This window comes from Mustela putorius, unplaced genomic scaffold (assembly GCF_011764305.1).
Source record: "Mustela putorius furo isolate JIRA1106 unplaced genomic scaffold, ASM1176430v1.1 tig00001680_pilon_pilon_pilon, whole genome shotgun sequence".
NCBI classification, from domain to species: domain Eukaryota; kingdom Metazoa; phylum Chordata; class Mammalia; order Carnivora; family Mustelidae; genus Mustela; species Mustela putorius.
In genome coordinates this window covers 391,623-415,219 of record NW_025421840.1, presented here as the reverse complement: position 1 = coordinate 415,219, position 23,597 = coordinate 391,623, and the positions used below count along the sequence as shown (strand labels likewise).

Below are 23,597 nucleotides of genomic sequence, written 5' to 3'. Positions count from 1 at the left end.
GTCATGATCCCAGGGTCCTGGGATCAAGTCCTGAAGCAGGCTCCCTGCTCAGCTCCCCCCGCCCCCCGCCTGCCTCTCTGCCTACTCGTGATCTCTGTCAAATAAATAAATAAAATCGTAAAAAAAAATTAACCCCTGAGTTTTAGGGATTATTAATGAAATAAGTCAGAGGCTCCGTATATAGGAATGAATAAAAATTTGGAGAAGATCCGCAGTGCTTAAAGGCCCCTCCTCTTCCCTGCTGTAATCTTAGTTTCTCCTTGTAGATTTACTATGTGATGCTCCTGCAACTCTCCTTAAATTCAAATGTGGAGATCCAGTGCTACATTTGAATGGAATTCCAAAATAAGGTGGACAATTTGAATACAGTTCAATTGCACTAACTTTGTTGAAGGAAGAGAAAAGGTAGAAAGCATATATTGTCTTTAATGAGACAGAAGGAACTATCACTGACCAACTCTTTTGAACACCAGCTTTTAAATAGGCACCTTATCTGTAGCAAACATATGTTAGCTGGGCATTTTAACCAAGCAGAATAAAGTCTTGGGAGTTGAGGGAAAACTTCCACCTTTTGCATAAATTGAATACATAACGTTCACTTCACAAATTCTAAAAAAACAACAACAAGAAGAAGAAAAATAGTAAAAGAAGATACCTACATACATTTGATTCAAACAAGAGAGGCAAATGTTGATGTGGGGACATTCACTTCATAATCGCCTGCGTGTAACTAAAGAATTCCATTTTCAGTCAATTAACTACAAAGGAAATTTCTGTAAGCTTTTACACAAAGTCATAAAACTATCTTCTTAAAACAGATCTGGACAATTTTTTTTTCTTTTTTTTGCTGTCAAACACAAATAAAAGTAAAAATGTCAAAACTGTATGGAAATTAATTTTCATCCACTTAGAACGTACTAGTTTTCCCTGTTATCAGTTTTATAATTAAGTGTACATATGATGCCTCACTGGGAAGTTTCAGGACATATTCTAAATGCTGGCTCATGAGTCCACAGAACATCCTTAAATTTTATATAGAGGCTGAGTAATGTATACAAAAACAAACACATAAAACTGGAAAAAGATACATGCTTTTCCTGACTATTTAATGTAATAATAACCTGGGTTATTACTGTAATTAGATAATGAGAAAGTGTAATTACTAGGAGAAGGGAGTTGAGGGAAATTGGAAGGGGAGGTGAGCCATGAGAGACTATGGACTCTAAAAAACAATCTGAGGGTTTTGAAGGGGCGAGGGGTGGGAGGTTGGGGGAACCAGGTGGTGGGTATTAGAGAGGGCATGGATTGCATGGAGCACTGGGTGTGGTGCAAAAATAATGAATACTGTTACACTGAAAAAATTAAAAAATAATAATTAAAAAAATAAATAAAATAAAATAAAATAAAGAAAATGCTGAGCTCATGATGCATATATGGAGATTTGTAGGGTTACATTCTTTTGAGCCCATGATCCTCACTGAGAGATCAACAGAAGAATCAGATGTTATGTGGCATATTTGTATCCTATATGTAGGTTAAGTAAAAGATATCTTCCCTTAGTTTTCAGAATTTTACAGTAAGGATGGAGCAGAGCGATGCATTTTGTTAAAACTTTAAACAAATTAGACAAGGAAAAGTTAATTTTGTACACATTAATAAAAACGGGTCCATGAAGTGCACCATCACTTGTGGAATGATGAAAGGCCGACAGCAGATTTATCCTTTGCATATGAAGAACTGTTTTTTGTTTTTGTTTTTAAGATTTTATTTATTTATTGGGGGGGAGGCAGAGAGAGCCAGAGAGAGCAAATCTGAAGCAGGCTCCACACCCAGCACAGAACCTCTGAAAAGTGGTAATAACAATAGCCTAGAGCAAATGGTTAGGCAATTAAGATCTGTCTTTTGAGTTTTCTAAATATTTTTTTTTATTCTAAATGTTATCACTGTGTAATCAGCTCGTTCAATTTATGCTCTTGGCTTTTGGTCGACCTAAGATGCAAAGGATGGACGTAAATGTGTTTAAATGTGACAACTCACTGCGTTTCCACCTGCATTTTTTTTTTTGTTTTTTTTTTTGTTTCACTGGAAAATAGTTTTTATTGAGATCCCACCAGCTACACAATCTGCTCCTGACATTAAGCTCCTTCTTCCTTTGCAATTCGGTCTTTCTTAAGTGGTCCCATGAACGCTTTCTTCTCCTCCACCGTCTGGAATCGGCCATGGCCAAACTTGGAGGTGGTGTCGATGAACTTAAGGTCGATCTTCTCCAGGGCCTGCCGTTTGGTCTGCACCAGCAAGGACTTGCGGAGCGTAAGCACTCACTTCTTGGTTCCCACCACACAGCCCTTCAGCATGACAAAGTCATTGGTCACTTCACCATAGTGGACAAAACCACCCAGGGGGTTGATGCTCTTGTCAGACAGATCGTAGTCGGTGGAGGCATTGTTCTTAATCAGCTTGCCGTCCTTGATGAGGTAGCCCTGGCCAATCTTGTAGATCTTCTTGTTGATCTCCGTGCAGTGATGGTAGCCTTTCTGCCCAGCACGAGCCACAGAGAAGGCCACGCGGGCAGGATGCCAAGCCCCAATACACGCAACCTTGCGCAGGCCCCGGTGGGTTTTGCGGGGTAGCTTCTTGGTGTGCCAGCGGCTGGTGACACCTTTGTAGCCTTTGCCCTTGGTGACACCAATGACATCGATCACCTCGTCCTGCCCAAACACTTGGTTCACAGGCACCTGCTGCTCCAGCCTCTCCCGGGCCCAGTCCAGCTTTTTTAACAGCATTTAGAGTCTTGATCTAAAATTATGGAGGGAGACAGGTGGAATGTGGGGAGATGCTCAGTAAGTGGGAGAAAATGTGGTGAGATAGCAAGACTGCTTCAGGATTCTACGTGGCCATCTCCCGCGATGGTGGGTTCTGCAGATTCAGCGTACTGGAGTGGACTAGGCATGGGCTTTAGAACCAGAAGTTTGGGGGCCCACTCTCATCTCAGACACTTTGTACATGTGATAACTTTGCAAAGTCACCCAACCTCCCTTAGCCTCACTGAACCATTTGTAAGGTGTGAACAGCAGTGTTGATTTGACGAGTGAAAAAGTGAACAGGAAACACACCTGATACTCTGCCTGGCCGCTAACAGGTGACCCATCATTAATGATGTGACTCCTCTCTCAACTCTACGACTGAACCGGATAGTTACATTTAGCCATGTTCAAAGCGCAGGCCTACACCCAGGGGTTTGTCGTTTTGATGCCCTCATTTATGTGCTCCCAGGGATACAGAGACCCCCATTATATATGAGGGCGACAAGAACAGAATTAAGCAAGTTCATGGCAATGCACTAGCTTAGTTCTGCCATCCACCCTTTGGCTGAAAAAGGGAGGAGAGGGCTCAAAATCGGTGTCACCATCCCACCACTGAGTGACTCTGGGAATAGAAACTCATTCATAAAAGTAAAACCTTATATTCACAATATTAGAATTAATTTAACACTTAGTAAAGTACTTGCTGTATTTCAGAGCAACAAAATTAATGCTAGGAAATAAAAGTAAATAAAGGCTTTTTCAAGTGTACCAGGATGTGCCTAAAGTAAAATTAAATATTAAAACGAGGCTCAGAGATAGTACACAATTTGTCTTTTTATCCACACATTCTACTTGCAAAGCCATATCTTATTGCCTGGGGAAAACACAGAGCTTTATGGGGAAAAAAATGGCCAATTTCATTCTCACTGCTAACATCACTACATCTTCTTTAAAAGGCAAGCTACTCATTATAATTACATGTCATGAATAATATATTTAGCACCAGACTAAGATTATGGCTAAGATAACTATATTTCATATTGGAAAAACCACATAAAGCTGTATTTTATTGTTGCTTATGCAGTGAATAAAGTGCCCTGTTTTACCTTTTTTCTTAGTTGAACTGCTTACGATTAAGAAAATGTGTAGGCTCATAGTTGGCGTAATTTTATCCTTGCTTAAAAGTTCAATGCGATTCAGCAAACGTATTGATTGCCTATTCTCCATGCAAGGTTTGGCCTTGCTAATGAGTAGACAAATCAAAGAGGTATAAGGCTCCAGCAGATTAAGAAGGGGAGACAGACGCGTATATTATTAACATAGAAAATGTCATGGTCAGTGCAGAAAGTGAGGTATAAACAAAAAAGAAAGAATTCAGTGAAGGGGCTCTGCAATTCATGAAATATTTCTCAACTCTGGAAGCACCCTTGAGTTTTCCTGTGTGTTTTCCTTTTCTTTCTTTTTATTATTTTGTTTTGGAAGGTCAACATCTATTAGTGGTTTTTAACATCACATTCCATTACTGTTTTGTAGTAGCTTTCATTTTAGATTGTCTCTTTTTGTTTCTACTGCTCTCAGGTAAACAGGTTATGTGTATTATATTATCCCACCCGAGTTAAATCCTGAGACCTAATTTTGTCCTTGGATGAGCACAACTGAAATTGCTATGGGTCTCAGTGAATTGGTGCTTTGAAGTAAATGTATGTTTCATCTGTAACCACATCTAAGGATAGGATCATCTTTAAAAAACAATACAAATATAAGCTTGCAAACATTTGTGACATTAAACCGGGTGCTGGTTGCAAAATCAGATAATGTATGTGAAATTACCTTGAAAAGGATGAAAAGTAGATGGAGGTAATATAACATTATCATTACTAAAGGGAAATGAGGGATCATGAACAAATGCTTCCACCGCTCACACTCATTTACCGATGGGTATTTCTCTTCGCTCAAACGAAACTCAAAGAGACCGGTCTTCAAATTACATAAAATTAAAGCCTAATAAGCCACACAGTGCATGTACAAGGATCATAATTTACACTCTACCCTTACTGCATGTGATCCAACTGTATGTAACCCCACTTTTAGGATGAATAAACATTTCTATCCTTAACTGTAATCTGGTATTATGTGTGTGTGCGTGAGTATCTCTCTGCCTGTGTGTGTGTGTGTGTGTGTGTGTGTGTGTGTGTGTGGTGACCTACATCAGGATCTGGCTAGGTTTGGGGTCAGGGCGGCTCGATTAAAAAGACATTCACCAGGGGTGCCTGGGTGGCTCACTGGGTTGGGCCTCTGCCTTCGGCTCGGGTCATGATCCCGGCATCCTGGGATCGAGCCCCATATTGGGCTCCCTGCTCAGCGGGAGCCTGCTTCTCCCACTCCCCGTGCTTGTAGTCCCTCTCTCGCTGTCTCTCTCTCTCTCAAATAAATAAAAAAAATCTTAAAAAAAAAAGACATTCACCAGATGATGCTGATGAAGTACTTGCTAAGTAATCTTCAACAGATTCACACTGCTAGTGAAAGGTAGCTCCTATCAAATAGTTTCTGATTCTGAAAACTTGTACTCCTGAATATCAACTACACTTATCAACTTCAATATGTGCAACTACAGAAAAAGTTCCTGAGACATTTAACTTCTCAGACAAGTTCATGTTTAACCCATTCGTTCCTTGTGTGAACAGTTTTGCATACAGCCACTGAGCACATACTGTCCCCAGAGAGTAAAGCAATATATACCCCACATTGAAGAGTCAGGCATGTCTACAGTTAGTCTACAGGACTAGAGCACATATGCTAATAGGAATATGAAAAGATTCTTAAACAAAAATAAAGTAAGAACACCTAAAAGCGGAGTCTTAGGGGAATGGGGGAGAAAGATCATTGGTCATTTAAACTGAACCTCAAACAAGGAGGTAATTCCTGGCAGAGAAAACAGTATTTATAAAATAGCAGGAAAAGAGAGTGATTTATTTTGTTGTACCTGGACCACCAAAATATGGAGAGACTTTTTAAAATAAGTGTGAAAGGATAGTATAAACTTTATCCAAAATTAAATATTTTAAAGAAAATGAGCAATTACCATTGTTTATTACAATGAAATAATTTGTGAATTGTTTCACGGACACACAAGCAGGCCTTCAGGGGAACCTTTAACGGCTAGACATTGACAAGAAGCTTCACCCTCTGCAAGTGCAAAAGATATCACGGGGCAAAGAGCTGACTGTGTTTGCTCATCAAGACAGACAGCTTAGTCGTTAAGAATGTAGTCTTAGAGCCTGGGCGATGGCCAACCCAGGGGCCAACTTTATATGGTTTATAAAGAGTATTCTCACAGAACAGGAAAATTAAAATGACCAAGAAATCATCTAACAGTAAATCCATGTTTGGGGTTCCTTGATGTGTGTGTATGTGAGAGAGAGAGAGATTTAGAGGTGCAACACTTAACATAAAGAGCATATGCCTGTCCTAAAATACTGCTCCTTTTAGTGTACATCGGAGAAAACAGGCCTGCTACACGCGGGAACACCAGTGAGCAGGTACCCTTAAGCTCAGAAGTAGGGGAAGCTGCCCTTCAACAGGTGACACATGTGATTCAGCCATAATGGGACACGTGAAATGTACCTGGACAGCAACCCTACTTGTCATATAAATAGAGGCCGGGACGTATCAGCAAAAGGGAAACAGAAAGGAACAACAGTGGGAAATCTCAACAAAATGTGTCCCAGAGCCACTGGTGAGATGGGCCAGGCATGGAAAACCCAGCACACTAGATGCTCACTGAGTGCAGTGACATTTTATCTGAAGGAAAGAGCATTTAAAAATAAGCTGCCCTGAGTTCAAATTTGAGCTCTACCATTTACTATAACCTCTCTGGGAAGTTCACTAGATCTCTCTAAGGCATTAAAATAGGCAGATTTATTTTGAGGATATATAAAAACATAAATACCTTCTCAGACTTCATCATGGCATGAATGAAAATTATTCCCCATCATTTTTCACAACATTTACTGGGTACTGAATGGGCTTCCCAGGTAGATCAACACAAGGAAAGGAGATGCCTTTGATAGAGTATAAACATGCCACTGATGAAGTATGAATTAATGGACTGGTTTTTCAGTTCTATACGTTTATCTCATGTGAATTTACTTGGTAAAACAGTGACATTCGGAATGCTCTTACCTCTAGGGGCCTTTATCATCAAGTCCTACCTTCAGGGACCAAATGTCTGATGACCTCTAAAGTGCAAAAAATTTATCAAGGCAAATCCTCTTTAGCGCAGTTGAACTGACTGGCTGAATTCCCTACCAACTGCATCAAAGTTATGAAATGGTGCAGTCCAAATAAAGACAAAACAAGGCTGCTGCTGATTTATCTGCAAAGTTACCCTAAAGACACAAATACACTAAAAGTCTCTGGATTCTGAGCATAAAAAGCCTTTCCTAACAGTAGCTGCCCAGCTAAAATCAGCTAAAAAAGTACAAGACACGAGAAACATTTGCAAATCAAATCACATTCCTGGGACCTACCTGACTTTTTAAAATATTTAAAACCTGCAAATAAGCCAATTAAATGATAATTGTTATGTTTTGAAGGAACATTTCCTTTTGCTTTGATAAAACTCAGCTAGTTTTCTGTGTTCTCTTCAGAATATTTTATTCCTGAGGACAAACAGTTATCAGCTTTACATGCAAATTCATAATGTGTCAAGTCAGGCACTTCAATGATAACATTAAGTGTATGAAGGACTTGAGATTTCTTGGAGGGAAAACATTAAAAATACACCACCGCTTAAAAATACCTTATTGTGGGTCACCTGCGTGGCTCAGTCAGTCAACCGCCCTACTCTTGACGTTGGTGCAGGTCACGATCTCAGGGTCATGGGACTGAGCCCCTCCACTGGGCTCTGTGCTGGGCGTGGAGTCTGCTTGAGATTCTCTCCCTCCACCTCGCTTTGCCCCCCACCAAAACCACTTTACAATACAGACCCAGGAAAGGCCCTTCGACACTGTGAGCCCAGCCTTTCACTCCTCCTGTCCTTTTTCCTTACTACTTTGTCTTCCGAGAGCCCCATCCGCAGTCCGGCCTGCCTCCTGTCACTTTTCCTGTGTATCCCCACACACACACGCACACTAGCAAACACTAATGATCACAACTGCTCCTCGTTTCATAAAAAAGAACTTATGCAGTTGCTTTTTTTCTTTCTGTTAGCCTGAAAGGCTGATTTAAGATGCTGATCATTATGAAACAACTCCACTGGGATGTTTGTTGTTCTCTATAATGTTTCCAGTTCAAATCTGATTTAAAAAACCCTACTATTAAAAATTTGAAAAGAACTCTGCTGATCTAATAGGCTTTAATAATACACTACCTCACTTCTACCAGCTAGCTGTGTGAAGCAACCACCTCTCTCTGACTTATTAACAACCCAGAGGGAATTTACTTAACAATAGAATTAAAAGCACTCCTTTTTCCTGTGCTCTGTATCTGCTTAGAAAAAAAAAAAAAAAAAAAAAAAAATTCAGAGTCCGTTGCCTTTGCCCTGGAAAGGTAACTGAGACAATCACCCTAATATTATATGATTCTGCGTATTTTCAACAGTTGAGAAAATAAATACTGAGAAATATTTCAAAAATGTAACTGAGACTTTCCAGTGAAGAACTCCCTCTACATAGAACTCCCGCGAGAGTCTGCTGTAAGACTCAGAGCAGCTGCAGACTAGCCTACTAGTTTCCTGCCTTGTCTGAGAGATGGGGTCACAAAACTCCCAGCATCTTGTAAACCAGGAAATGATCTGAAAATTATCTGAGAAGGAGGTGATCTACTCCAGCACCACATATAGCACAAATCCACCGTAAGTGGTGGAGGAGATTATGGGTGAGAGATGGAGCTGACGGTAGAAGATGCAGGATTTGGACTTGGCAGCCTACACAGTCCCCCTTTCTAGGTGAAGCAGAAAGCAAGAAGCAGTGATCAGCTCCCCTCAAACGTTATGGTCCAAAGTCAATCCTCTTGACATGTAGCTCTAGGAATGTTTTTGATAAGGTCAGGGGCTGGTCAGTTATTTAGAGAATTTTATTCATGGGCAAAGTTTTTTGATTTTTGGTTTTTTTTTTTTTAATTTGAGTGTTCAAACTGATCATAACTAAAGCCACCTGCTGTCCCGTGAACATTACAGACACATCTGAGAACACAACAACCATTCTAGAGATGATGGGAGGTTAAAATATGGTTTGATTTACCTGAAAGAAGAATTGATAACAGGAATATTGAGGGATTCCAATAGAGACTGAGTGATATGCAGTGACAACAATTTGCAAACAGACCTTAGAGTCATTCCTTCTTATGGGTGGTAGGACTTGTTTTCTGAAGGTGGTCTCTCAAATTTTTTCTATTGTACCCCCTAAAAAAAAGCAGTAGCATCAGCTTTCTTTCTCTCTTTCTTCTTCCTTCCCTCCTTCCTCCTTTTTCCTCTCTCTCTCTTCCTTCCTTTCTTAGAGAGAGAGAGAGAGAGAGAGAGGATGTATGTACACACACAAGCTGGGGTGGGGCAGAGGGAGACTCTCAAGAGGACGGCTAAGCAAGGAGCACTATGCAGGGCTTGATCTCACGACCCAGAGATCATGCCCTGAGCCAAGATCAAGAGTCAGACTCTTAACCAACTAAGCCACCCATGCAACCCTATTTTTAAATTATATTGTACTACATTATATTATATGAACATAAAAATAGAAATTATAAGCAAATAAAAGTTTAAATATTTTATTTCATTTCCCCAATTGATTCATCTTGCTTATCTCCTGGGGCACACACACACACCACTTATTAAAACACAAAACTAAAGGAGGAAAAAAAAACCCAGTTGAGCTGATAATAACACCTGGCCTGGCACTAATCATAAAGTCGTGCTATCCTCACTGCTGAACTGAGAAGGAAATTCCATGGTTTGTTCCACAGAATTCTGTGCCCTTTCCCACAGAGTTCTGGAGAACTGTGGGTGGCTTTTAACTATGGCTGACACAGTCCGACTCTGCAGTTAATCAGGACACAGCCAACACTGGGGGCCTCGCACTGTGGGAGCCGAGACTCATAACTGAACAGTGAAAGGTCTGAACTGGACAGGTGGTAACCTGAATTCTGATCCTACATCTGTCACCGACAACTTCCATGATTTCAGAAAGACATTTCTTCTGTGCAAGCCTGATTTCCTTACTGATTTACAGACAGTTTACTGGAAGGGTTCTAAGTTCCCCTCTCCATGTAAAATCTTCAGGAAGGCATTAACTGACAATTTTCATCACAGGTAATGACACAAATTTTCTCTTGACCATTTTCACTTCCATAATGAAGGGGTGAGAGACTTCAGTGAACTAAACCAAATCCCAAGGACTGAAGGCTTAATGAGGAATGTTGTAACTATTTGACTATTGTTTTCTGTTTAACTTCATTTTCACATAGTTGTGCTTAAATAAACTTCCTTCAGGTACCTCCTGTGCTAGGTATATCGCCACAGTCACGTGAGCAACAAATACAGAGGAAAGTAAGCAGCAAAACTCTAAGACTTGAAATGTGACCACAATTCAGTGGGGGTATGGACATTACTTAGAAACTCCCCAATTTTACTACAAATGATACTCAACAATATCATCATAATTAGAGTTCAAGATCTCCCACATCTTTCTGCTGAAATTTAGTTCTTTTCACATTACAAACAAAGGTCATATGAAAAAAACTGAACTTAGTGCTAATTCTGCTCTATTCTCCCTGACTCAGAACGCAAGCTGAAAATGTGAGGAAAATGACAGGACCCTCAGCTCTGCCCACGAGATGCTGAATTGCTCAGCACGTCCCGCTCGCCCGCACGGCTGTTTATTCCTTCCTGCTTCCCTTCCTTTCCGACTAGCAGAATGGGATACAGCTGCTAAACTTTATTTCTTCGTCTCACGTTTGCAGAGCAATGACCTTTAGATACTAAATGTTAAGCTCCGTGTTGGGAACAATAAGGCTTAATTTAATAATAGGGGAGTCAAGTAATTCATGCTGTGAAATCTAAAATATTATGATACAATTGAGATGATAGGCTTAATTTCTAGGAAAAATAAGTATTACAAAGAAAAATGTTACCCTCAGCTAAATAAATAATTTATTTCTATTTTAACTCGACTGCTTTGATCATAAGATTTCTTAAATCTCTGTTTCACTTTAAATGCTCAGATTAAAGCCTCTCAGTGCCATTCTTTTGTTCAATCATTTATTTTCTTTGGGGGCTCAAGAACTCCTGATGATTTTGTTTTCTCTATGATAGTGGATTCTTTTTTACTACCACGCTGGAAGCCAAAAGATTAATCCTCTCGAATCTGAACGTATCACCTAATTAGTAACTTACTAAAAATGAAATAAGTTAATTATGTGTAATTTCTTCATAAAGATCAAATGACAGGCAAATCACTTTCCTAAGGCTATCCTCTTCCTTTGTAGCATAAATGAGAAAAACAGAAATCAAATAAAGTTTTTACTGGCACTGATAGCACCACAATACAGTAATATATTTCTAGGTTATTCTATTAGAAGCATCAGCTCAGCATGAGTCCTTGCTTGTTTGTCAGTATTTAAGAAAATATCCTATCCCAGAAAGAAATTGATAGATATACTCCGCAGCCAATTCACTAAATTACACAACGACTCTCAAGCTAATTAAATTCAACGACTGTTACGTACCTACTAAGGACAAGGTAGCATGAAATCCTGCCCCGCCACTTACTAATTCGGTGAGCCTTGACAAGTCCCTCAGACTCACCCAAGTTTTGATTTCCTTGTTTATAGAACAGGAATAACACCATGTGGTAACTTAGAGGAGTATTGTAAAGATGAAGTGAGAAAAAATGAGTATTTGGTATGAAAAACGCTGAAGAAATACGATTTTTTTATGATATAACACCCATCATGAGGGAGGAGACACATGTAATCAGAGGACCTCTATGTGCATCTCTGCTTCACCAACACTACGCTGGATGCGCAACTGGCCCTTTCTAGTTTCTACACACACAGACACTGTCCCTGACGGCACTGTGTTCGAGTGGTTAGAGCTGCTGGAGAAGAGCTGATCGAGAGGAGCGTGACCTTCTGTCATTTCACTGGGCTCCTCAGTGTCCCTGTGCTATTCTTTTCCTCTAGAATTACCCCTGGATCTCCAAAACATTCAGATCAATTCATTTCGAGTCTGATCTCCAAAGGGACCTAAGTAAACCCATCAAGATTTTTCAGAAGAAAAGACCAGTCATGTAACAGTTTTCATCTTCTACAGGAAGTATTTATAGTTATAAATAGCATTTTTTCTTCTTGCAAATAATTATTTTTTCTTATTAGAGATGATAGTAAGAGAACACAATGCACCTAGAAAAAAACAGTGAGTGGAGGAAGTGCAGGCAACGGATATACTACTTTCTTTTCCAAAAAGTTTCCCCCGTGAAGTAATGAAAGAGAGGGGCTGTTACCATCAAGGATGGGCAAGGTCAAAGGCCAACCTGGGGTTTATTTGGTGTTTGTAGATTTCTGGCATTAAGAAACCAGAATATATTAAAACTAGGAGGGAGCAGATAAACTAACTGCAGGAGATTATCTTCTATCACAGAAGGGAGTAGAGCAGAACTTTGCTTCGAGAGGACCAGAGTTAGGTCTATCATCCTTTCAGACAGAAGTGAGGATGGAGAGTAGGAGTAAAAGAGTAAAAATTTTAGGAAGGAGCCCGGTGTAGAGAATCTAGGCATAGGGCCCCTTTGAAGCTTTTCATAGTTCTGGCTTAAATAAAATGATTAAGTCTCTCTCAGATCCAAGGCTGCTTTGATGGGAAGGTATGTATGTGTGTATATATACACACATGTATGTATGTATGCATGTACGTATGTATATTATACATTATTCAGCCATAAAAAATGACATCTTGCGATTTGCAACAACATAGATGGAGCGAGGGAGAATTATGTTGAACAAAGTAAGTCAGAGAAAGACCTATGATCTCATTCATATGTAAAATTTCAGAAACAAAACAAGCAAAGCGTGGGGGGCAGAGAGACAAACTGAGAGACAGATGAAACTACAGAGAACAAACTGATGGTTACAGAGGGAAGGTGGTGGGAAGGCGGGTAAAACAGATGATCGGGGTTACGGAGTGCACTTTCCATGACCCAGATAAAATGAGATGAAATCAACTCATTTATTTATTTATTTATTAAATATTTTATTTATTTATTTGACAGAGAGAGATCACAAGTAGGCAGAGAGGCAGGCAGAGGGAGAGGGAGAGAGAGAGAGAGAGGAGGAAGCAGGCTCCCCGCCGAGCAGAGAGCCCGATGTGAGGCTCGATCCCAGGACCCTGAGATCATGACCTGAGCCGAAGGCAGAGGCTTTAACTCACTGAACCACCCAGGCGCCCTGAAATAAAATTATTTAAAAGAGTATTTTCCTCTTGCTACAAACCCCTTCACACAATTAATCAAAGTCTCCACCATGGGGCCGCTCTTAGACCACAACCTCAGCTTCCTCCTTCTTTCTGCTCCTCTTCCTACTTCCTAGATCCGTGTCCCAAAATGCATACTGGGAAGCACTAGTACTTAAAGATGGTCCATTTTAAAAGGCCAAATAAATTTGGGAAACTGAGTCACTTGCACATTCACATATTAAATACTCAGAGGAATCCTGCAGCAAGAAAGCTGTATGTTTTTAAGCCAACGTTTCCCAAATCTATGTGTCTGTGAAAATGTGTTTGCAAAAAATCTACCCTCCAAAATGAAGTAGAAACCACTTTGATCATCATTGTCCTAGAATTATTTTTCTCTCTCTTTCAGCTATTTTCTGTGTTCTGCCCAGGAGGCCCTGCTAAAAGTTTTTGATTGCTGATTGGCAGTGCTGAACTTTTCCAGAGGTCAAGCAGGCATTTGCTGAGTGGTCTGCGGAGCACTCCATACTTTCAGGGGAATGGGGAAAGAAAGCAGAAGGGAGTTTTCTGTTCTGAAAACTTAGCCCAATTGGTTGCCATTATGGATATTTTCATCACAAAAAAAAAAAAAAAAGCAATTTACAGAACATTTTTCATTTCACCCTATTCTTGATACATTCAAATGGATTAATTTTCTTAAAATCTGGCCCCCAGAATAAGAATATCGTTTAACCAGTACAGAAGAAAATACGGCTCTCATTCTTCGTGGTCATGACTCTCTTCCATTAACGCAGCCTAAGATCATCTGAACATTACATCTGAGCAGCCTCGTTGCTCTGCAGACTAACATTTAGCTTAATGCTAATAACAATAATCCTTTCTTACTAGGATCTCCATACTAAGTATTGCCAAAGCCACATCACGGTAGACCCTAACAAGGAGGGGAGATCTGAGAAGAGTTCTTACAAGGCGTGTCCGTCTCATGAGAACAGCAAAGCCAGATGCTTGCTGGACAACATTCTGGGATACTGAGGCAGCTGATAAGAACACTTCTAAGTGGCGATTCACAGACCTGTACCCCTGGGGCTAATAATACATATGTTTATTAAAACTTTTTAAAAAATTAAAAAAAAAAGAACACTTCTAAAGGACAGTGATCTTGGAAAAGTCTTGGAGAACGGATCAGTGCTTAATTCCCAGGGGAACCGAAATGCAGGAAGAGTAAAGACTGGAGTACATGCTGGCCAGTAGTCAAAGACGTGTTTCTATTTATCCGGATGAGTCCTCATACCATCCCTAGCCAAACTCTACAAATTCTGGGTTCTCTCTCCTCCTCTGGTGGCTTCGACGCCCTGGTGCCCTCTGGCTCTTTGCCAGCCATTCCACCTGCTTCTAATAAGTCTCTCATGCGGTTCTGTCTCCTGTGTCCGTTCCCCGAAGTCAAGGTTCCATCCTACTTGGGTACTTACTGGTTCTCATTTCCAGATCAATCTACTCTCCACCCGCTCTCACTGGTTTGTCACTGTCACCACTGTAACGTTACGGCGGGGACTCCCACATTAGCCTTTCACCCAAGCGTTTATGAGACGTGTCTATAGGAATGTCTGAAAGAAATCTCTTATCTGATACATGTGAAATGTCATCTTTGCTTCCAAACTTAAACATCCTTCTCCTCGCCATCCTGATGGCTGTGCACAGTTTCACTGGCCATCCAAGCGAGTCACCCTGGTCACCATATCTGTCCCCACCCTGCACTCCTCGCCAGGCCCTCCCATTCAGTTTGCTACCAAAGTATATTGTGCCTCTCAACAAACAGATCTTCAGTCTCTTCTCAGTTCCTAGCGGTATGTGCAGTTGCTTAACTCACAGAATCTTACTTTTCTCAATTGTAAAAAAAAAAAAAAAATTAAGGCTGACCAGTTAGTGGTAGAACCAGAGCTCGAACATTGATTGTCAAAATTCTCTCCGAATTTTTTTTAAACAGTGTCATTCTGCTTGTAGCTCTTCCTCCCAGGTTTGTACCAGTTGCAAATTTGGTAAGTTTGGTTTGATTTTTATTGTTAGAGTCTTTGATTAAAAAATGTTTTACAGGAAAGGGACAATAGTCATGGCTTATAGGGTTGCCTCTTAAGGCCCTCACTCAGTTGACTATTTCTACAGCACAAATGCACCTCTTCAAGCTACCTACAGGGCAGAAAAAGATGAATAGAGCTGTAAGGAAAGTTCTGAGGTAGTAACGAAAGAAAATTTTTCAGAGATACTAAGAATCACATGTCGAGACCAGGGTCCAGACGTCAGAGAAGTTACACTAGAAGTTCTATGAGTGGGCAGTACAGACTCTGCCCTCCTCCGCGTCCTTCCCCTGGCAGGGGTGACTGCACCGTTCCACCCACGGCTGTGAGGCCAGCGTGCTGCCAATTCTACCCTATGTTACAAACACACTGCCAGCTGCTTGCGAAGTTTAATAGCTCTCCCCAAGAAAGAGTAGCTTCACAGATAACTTCTACCCTTATTCCATTAAAAAAAAAAAATGCCTTTTGTAACACTTATAGTTCACTTGCCTTCATCTCAACCTACTCAGATTCACTGTTATCTCTGGTCAGGGCAGAGGATTTCATATACGTACCTCTGTCTATGACAAGTCATCAGAGAACTTATTTTTTCTCAGCCCCGTTTTATTCTGTTTTATTTTTCTTCCCAGTTTCAAGGTGGGGAGAGATCAAAATCAGGGGACTTCATAAAGGCAGGACATTCTCCTTTTCTCTTGGTCTTTGTCTATTTAATTTGGGGTCAAAATTGCATACTAAAGGAAGAGCTAGTGAACTTAATTAGGGTTTTGTGTTCAAATCCTGATTGTGCTAGAACAGATTTTGCCAAAGGCCTTGTTAAATCAAGTTCAAGTTACAGCATCTATTGGGTTCTCTGCCATGTTTGCCCCAAGATGACTGAGGGACATGGTGCACTCCTACAGGCTGGCTTTATTTCAGTAGCAGTTTTCCAATGGTGTGTGCATGCGTGAGGATGGACACTTTTCCTCTAGTGACTATCACTTACCAATGAATATCCTTTGATCTTTCAAACCTATCCCTCCTATTAAAAAAAGAAAAAAAAAATTCTCCTGGAGTGATTTAGTCTTAGTAAGACACTTGATTGCTTTAGTAATTATTAAGTATTGATAAAGGAGTTTAATCATCAATTTTATAATTTTTACAGTGATTAAAAGGCTTATGCAGATCTGGGGTATCTGGAATCTGCTCTCTCACTTTATTAATGGCCAATAATGGTAGCCATCACTATACACATATTATACACATATTATACACACATTATAAATGGTAGCCTGTCATTTTACATTTGTGTCTGAGAGACTCCCATTGTAGCTGAAGACTTGGAGCAACTGGGTATTTTCACTGAGGCTGAGTGGTCTGGAGACTCAAAAAATGAGGCTAGCCCCAACTCTCAACTACATTAGTTGCTAAATTTGTAGAATGCATGATTTTGCTTTAAACGATGCATTAAAAGTTATATCACTGATCTGTATCCTATACTCAGAGCCACTTTCAGGCAACAAGAGGCTCTTCTTTTCTTCACCTATTTTATTTCTTTTTTATTTTCTTTTAAGATTTTATTTACTTGAGAGAGAGAGAGAGAATGAGCAGAAGATAGGCAGAGGGACAGGGACAGCAGACTAACCACTGAGACTCCCCACTGAGTAGGGAGCTCAACCCCAGGACCCTGAGATCATGATCCAAGCCGAAGTCTGATGCTCAACCAAATGAGCCACTCAGGTACCCCTCTTCACCTATTTTAGATTCCGGTGTCCTTTCTCTGATACTTGTTTTTCCTTTTTCCAGTATGAAATCCGTTTTCTTTGGAAAAGAACACTGCCAGAACAAATGAGTGGAGTAGCCCACCCTGCTTCTTTCCTCTTGTTTGTTAAAATGCACCACATTCTCATCCGGACCCATCCTCTTTGGTTTTGTCCCAATATATTTACATTTTCCCCCAAAACTGTAGGTATTTTTCATAAGCTCCAGCTTATTTAAGCCTACTAGACTGTCTGCTATTTTTCTAACAGTTCCTTCTCTTGAGCTCCTTCTCTTTCTGAACAACTCATTCTGGCTACTGTTGATGGATGATAAAGTCTTCATGTGTCAACTTTTTAGGAAAGCATTTGAATTTTCACAACCGTTTTCAATCCCCTAACCTGAATTTCAAGTATTCTTGCAGAGACAATAAGGAAAGAACTTTAGAGGAAGAGAGTATTTCCTAAAGTTCCACTAAACACAGAACAAATACACACTTCTTTATACATACGTATCTCATTCCTATATATGATGAGAAAAGTTAATAAAAAAAGTGCAATGCACATTTATCTTTGAAGACTTCAGATGGCTATGAAGTGAAGGTAGGAGAAGCTTCTCCATGCCTTCGGAGACTTAAAATACAGCTAACCTGACTCTTTCAGCCCTTTTATTCTGATCTGATCTATTCAATTTGATTAAATTTTAATGTAAGAATGTTCTGCGAAGCATTTAAAGCAATGATTATAATTTAACCTGGGAAATAATTAAGAAAATGCTAACTAAATGCAGGCATTCTAATGAACAATATATTATGTTGGTTAGAAGGTTAGTGTGCACAGCGTCAGACAAACCTAGATTCAAGTCCTCGCTCTGACTGTTAAGAGCCGATGGCCCTCAGGCAAATCACACAACTGGAGGCTTAATTTCTACCTTTATTAGATGGGCATAAGGATCATAGTCCCCTGATACAGGGCCATCATGAGGATTAATGAGATAAATTAAGGAAAATGCTAACAATAGTTCCTAGAACATAGTAAAAAGCCAGTGAATGTTACTATTCAGAGTGCTTATTTTTTCAAGTAGAAAAACATGGCAAGACACTTCAAGTCAGCTTTGGAGTTTTAGGATTCCTGAAGGTTTCCACAGCTTATCTAAAAAAGGAAAATTAGCAATTATTTCCATAGAAAGTGTAAAATGCATTGGTCTGTTTCTTCATTCATTCATGTTTTCTTATATTTTACTCATACATTGTCCCGTTCAACATGTATTAAACACTTATTATGTTAAAAGTTAAAAACAGCGGTAAACATCTTCCCGTCCCCAAAGAACTTACTGTCTAGTCTAGTTGTGTCATTGCAGAAGAGGAGAGAGGCTAAGTGTAAAAGCCAAGTGTAGGAGGACATCTACTTCACATTTCATCTCACCATTAACAAAATCAATCACTTCATTCCCATTTGGATAGCTTTTATAAAAAAAAAAAAAAAAAAAAAAAAAAAAAGAAAGAAAGAAAGAAAGGAAGGAAGGAAGGAAGTAAAAAGGAAGAAAAAGAAAAAAAAAACCAGAACAAGCTTGGTCAGGATGTGGTGGAACTGGAACTCTTATGCATTTTTGATAAGAATGTAAAGTGGTGTAGTCATGGTGAAAACAATACAGAAGTTGCTCAAAAAATTAAAACAGAATTACCATGTGATCTAACCATAAAAGAATGGACTCAAATAGATCATTTGTACACTGTACATGCATTACTCACAAGAAGTGAAAACAACCCAAACTCCATTTCCATTGATGGATGAATGGAGAAGCAAATGGATCACACACACACACACACACGCACGCACGCACACACACACACACACACAAACACAGGAACAGTATTCAGCTATAAATAGAAATGAAAATCTGATACATGCTACAACATGGATGAAACTTGAAAACAATATGCTCAAGAGTGAAATAAACTAAACACAAAAGAACAAGTATCATCTGCTTCCATTTACACGAGGTCCCTAGAATTGGTAAATTCAGAGACAGCAAAATCGTGGTTACTAGAGGGGGGAAGGGGAATGGAAGTCCTTGTTTAAAGGAGGCTAAGAGTTACAAGGTTTCAGTTTGGGGACAGGAAAGGTTCTGCACAGGGATCACAGTGATGGTCAGCCAGCCACAAAGTGAGGATACTTCATGCCACTAAACTATACAATTAAAAATGGTTAAAATAGTAAATTTTGTTACATGCATTTTGCCACACAAAAATGGCACATTCTGTGAATTCAACACTGAATATAGCTGGAAATTGTGACTAATTTTTGTAGGTAGAAGTTGTGACTAGCAGACTTTTCTTACTATAACATGGGGAATTTTAGCTGCTACCTGACTGGCTGAAAAACAAATCAGTATTTAGACAGCACTGTCAAACAAGGGCTATGTTTGCTTGTTAAGTTCTTTGTAAGTGGGGCAAAACATCTGCATCCCCTCCCTAATTCTTGAACTCTCCTCCCTGAGATACAGTATTCTCTTGCCTTAGCAGAGGAGTAGAAACTGGGGTGGTGAGGAGACATAATGCATGGATTTCACCCACTGGCCTAAATCCAACTGCCTGTCTGGTTTGATGATGTATATGATATTCAGAAATATCAAATCAACATTTCATACCATAGTCAATAAGTTATGTTTAGTTATTTTTAAGTATCCTAATTTCACTTCTCTAAAACCATTTGAAATCTGATGTTCTAAAAATCTGGAGGTTGCTTGCCCACTAATGTGCCATTATCTACAGCCACAGACAGAATTTTAACAACCCATTTTCCCTATGTGATATTTGCATTATTTCAAACAGGACAATACTGAAGTGTATCTCTATTGAGCCAATTAGGTTTTTAGTAACAGGAAATTACTAAGTATTTAAAAAATAGCTAATTGTTCAATATGGGGGGTAGTTTAAAGATTTTTTTTTTGAAAAACAAATGATACATCAGAAAAATGCACCTTTCTAAGGGACAATATAACATTCAGACATTAAAAAAAGTAAGTTTTAGAAAGATTTAGTGAAATTCACATAAGGAAAAAGTAGAGATATTTATTAAGGAGAAATGCAAGTGTTGTAGAATACAGCTTTAACCTTTAGAGCTGATGTCTAAGGAAAGATTATGCCTTCCTACAGATTACACTTTAATACCACAGTAAAAGATAAAAATATAAGGTACAGCACAGTATATGTTACACTTTTTAAATAAGAAGAATACCAAAAAAAGGTTTAAAATGTATATATAGTTGCCTCCTAGCATAAAATGACATAGAATTCTAAGAGAACAAATTTTTAATGACATGGTTAATCACCCTTAGTAATTCATTGAGCAGATGTATAATGGGAACCTTCTGCACATGTAAAGTATCTTCGTAAGCTGGGAGGAGCAAAATCAAGGCTGTTTCCTGCTCTCTTGGAGCTAAAATCTAGCTGTCCATCGGATACACTTACTTCTTCTTGAGGTATAGACAGTTTCCTAAATCCAAAGGTATGTTTTCCTAGTCTCTTAGTTTCCATTTCTCTAGACAAAACATCCATGGTCAAATTTCTACCATCCATTAACTAACAAATGTACAATCATTTACTTTCTGAGTTAAAGAAAAAAGTTCATAGATAATAACCAACATTAATGTCAATAACTTCTAATGTTTTGAGGAATGGTCAAATAACTCTCCCTTAATTTAAGAGAAAGGAATTTACTGCATTAGGCTTTTTATGGGGAATAGAAATATGATTGTGGATGACAGAGATATAAATACATGATTAGAGGATGTTCTATTGCTTTTTAAAAGCTATTTAATTTTACTACTCTAAATAATTTGCTATAATAAGCTTCAGGCTAGGATAATGGATAATTGAAAACTTGGAAAAGAAATGAATCCACTTAAATGTATTTCCCAAACTCACGATCTTTAGATTAAACAACCATTCATTCACAGATTTTCAAAATTTGCCCAAGGAGTGAATAATAATATTGGACATCACTTTATTAAATAAAATTGGGGGCACAGACTATAATCAAATTCAAAGATAATATCAAGCATTTAATATTAAACAGAAGAGTTGTTATAGAGACTACTAATTACCCTCCAATTATTAATTTTCCCCTCTTGCATAGATATAGACATTTAACTGGCACTTGGCTATTCAATCTCCCCCATGACCATGTAAGTTTCAGCCCCTGATGAGTTTCATACATAATGTGGACTTCAGAAAGTGGCCTTAAAGGAAAGAGCCCAGACCCTCGCATTCTTTACTTCTGCCTGAACATTGCATATAATACCTGGAGCTTAACCTGTCCTTTGAAACCACAAGGTGAATACTAACTCTTTTGAATGGTAAAGGCAAAAGACAGAAGAAGCCTGGCTTCCTGACTCTGGAGCTCTGCAACAGCCTTCAGAGTTTACCTTCAATCTTTTATGGAAAAGAAATACATCTCTAGCTTGTTAATCACAGTCTCTGCCACTCAGAGCTGAACCTAATCCAAACTAATACAACATTTGGTACTATATTTAAAAATAGGGTACTATGCATTACAGAACATGTTTATGGAATTGTCTTTAGTAGACACCAGGCCCTGAAGCCTGGGCTAATACAGGCTTGGAAAGCTGGAGCCTTTGGTATTTGCAGTAAAATATTTGGTCATACTGTCAACTGCTATTCCTGGGAAGGCAAACCAGACGCCAACTGGGACTTTTAAAATTAGAAGAAATATTAGGGAGTGCTCAAATGCTGATGTGCTTTGGCTCTTTCTTGCTGTGTTCAGCAGTCTTCAAGAGAGAGACAAACTTGGTCTAGGACCAGCCAGCCTGTAGGCTAAGATAAAAATAAAACCACTTTAAAATGGCAGGTGCTCTCTGCTTTCTGAACTGAAGGAGAACCCCCAATTTATGAGCTAGAAAAGATTAAAAAAAAAAAAGAAGAAAGAAAGAAAACTATATCCTAAAGTACAGTAACTATTAAGCCATAGCTGCCAAGAGGTATCCTTGGAAGGGAGTAACACTCTGGTCCAAAATGTCTTTTATTACCTTCAAGTATTAAGCTGGAAAAAAAATAAAAAAAAAAAAAGAGTTGCAAGAAATAGGCTTCTTATCAATTAAGACTTGGTATATAGATTTAGTCTGTACTTGATGAAAATACATGATTTCTAGCAGAATTCTGCCATGGATAATAATAAATGAAAATAAAACAACAACAACAACAAAAGAGCTGTCTACCAGACAGTGGGCAACAGCTCTATGGCAATAATCAGACTTAGGCTGTTGTCCTCCAATCAAGGGTTATTCCTTCTCAAGGCCTCAAGGTATAAATGAGGCATGAAGTTGAAAGCCCACAGGAGAGGAAGAGATGAGGGGAGGTCAGCAAATTCTCTTGGAGAGAGATCAGAGTGGCACAGCTCCACTGGGAAAGGGGCAGGAAACAGAGCTAAGTAGAAAGATGGAGTCACCAGGCTTAAAGCTACATCAAGAAAAGAAATTTAGATGTGGTTCCTTGCCCAGCGAACCACCTTAAAGGAAACAGATTAGAAGACTACAGTATTTCTGAGGAATTGTGTTGCCAAGGAAACCACAAGCATGACCCGCAACAATCTGCGTCCGTTCAAGGAGTAAAGCAGTCTCTAGGCATCCACGTCTGTATCAACAGGATGTCCACTATGAAAGCACGCAGCCAGGGAGGAAGGTCTCTTCAGAGATGGCGGGGGAGAACCACGGACAAGGAGGCTCTCTCCGAGGGTGAACCCTAGGGGCACGGAGGGCATTAGGAAAGAGGTCGCTTGCTCTTCCTGACTAACAAGATTTAAAAAGTACTACAGACCAGAAAAGGCTATGTTTCTTATACTTTTATTTTTCACAGAAGAAATGTATATTTGAGTTATTGGTCTTCAATCTATACTTCATTCAACCAGAAGGAACCAAATCTCGACCAGATGTAGAGGGCTACATAACATCCAGAGATGTAGATCTGAGCTGGATATAATAACTAATGAAATTTTGGATTGGTCTCACTCAAAGAAACATACAATGTTCTATGTATGGGAAGAAGGGTGAACATGGCTATTTCTGTATACTAACAGTGGTAAACACTGCCAGCTTTTCCTCACTGTCTGTTTTCAAAAACTGTGATTGACTAAAACTTCTGAAAGTCTTCATGCAATAAGAAGCTTTCTTTTTTTAAACGTATCTGACACAGCACATTTGTGGACATCCTATTCCAGAAAGCAAAATGTGTCTAACACAGAGCAACAAACTTTTGTCAAATTAAAAAAAAAAATGGTGGCAACTTTAAAAATGATATAATATAAAATTAAACACAGGTGTTATGTTAAAAGACTGTTTAGTTTGTTCATTTGTACTTTTAAAAATAAATCCTGACAAAGTTTATTATCTCTCTCCCATTACCTCACCGTGATGATTCTTATTTTGTTCTTGGGTCATTTACCTCAGCTCACATCTCTTCCATGCTACCTGTGAAAGTTCTTCCTTCTGAAATTCAGTTATGCTTTCAAACTTTATTTTTATAAAGAAGTCCCA

At 39.2% G+C, this 23,597-nt stretch overlaps 2 protein-coding genes across 2 annotated transcripts in view; both read right to left on the bottom strand.

Annotated features, from left to right (window-relative positions):
* The window catches only part of CNTNAP2 (contactin associated protein 2), a 1,133,692-nt gene that overhangs the window by 871,234 nt on the left and 238,861 nt on the right, over positions 1 to 23,597 (bottom strand). The window lies entirely within an intron of this gene.
* LOC106003715 (60S ribosomal protein L3-like) lies at positions 2,078 to 2,783 on the bottom strand. Its single transcript, XM_013045635.1, is given in 1 exon segment — positions 2,078 to 2,783. A coding segment is annotated over 1 exon segment (648 nt). The 3' UTR covers positions 2,078 to 2,135.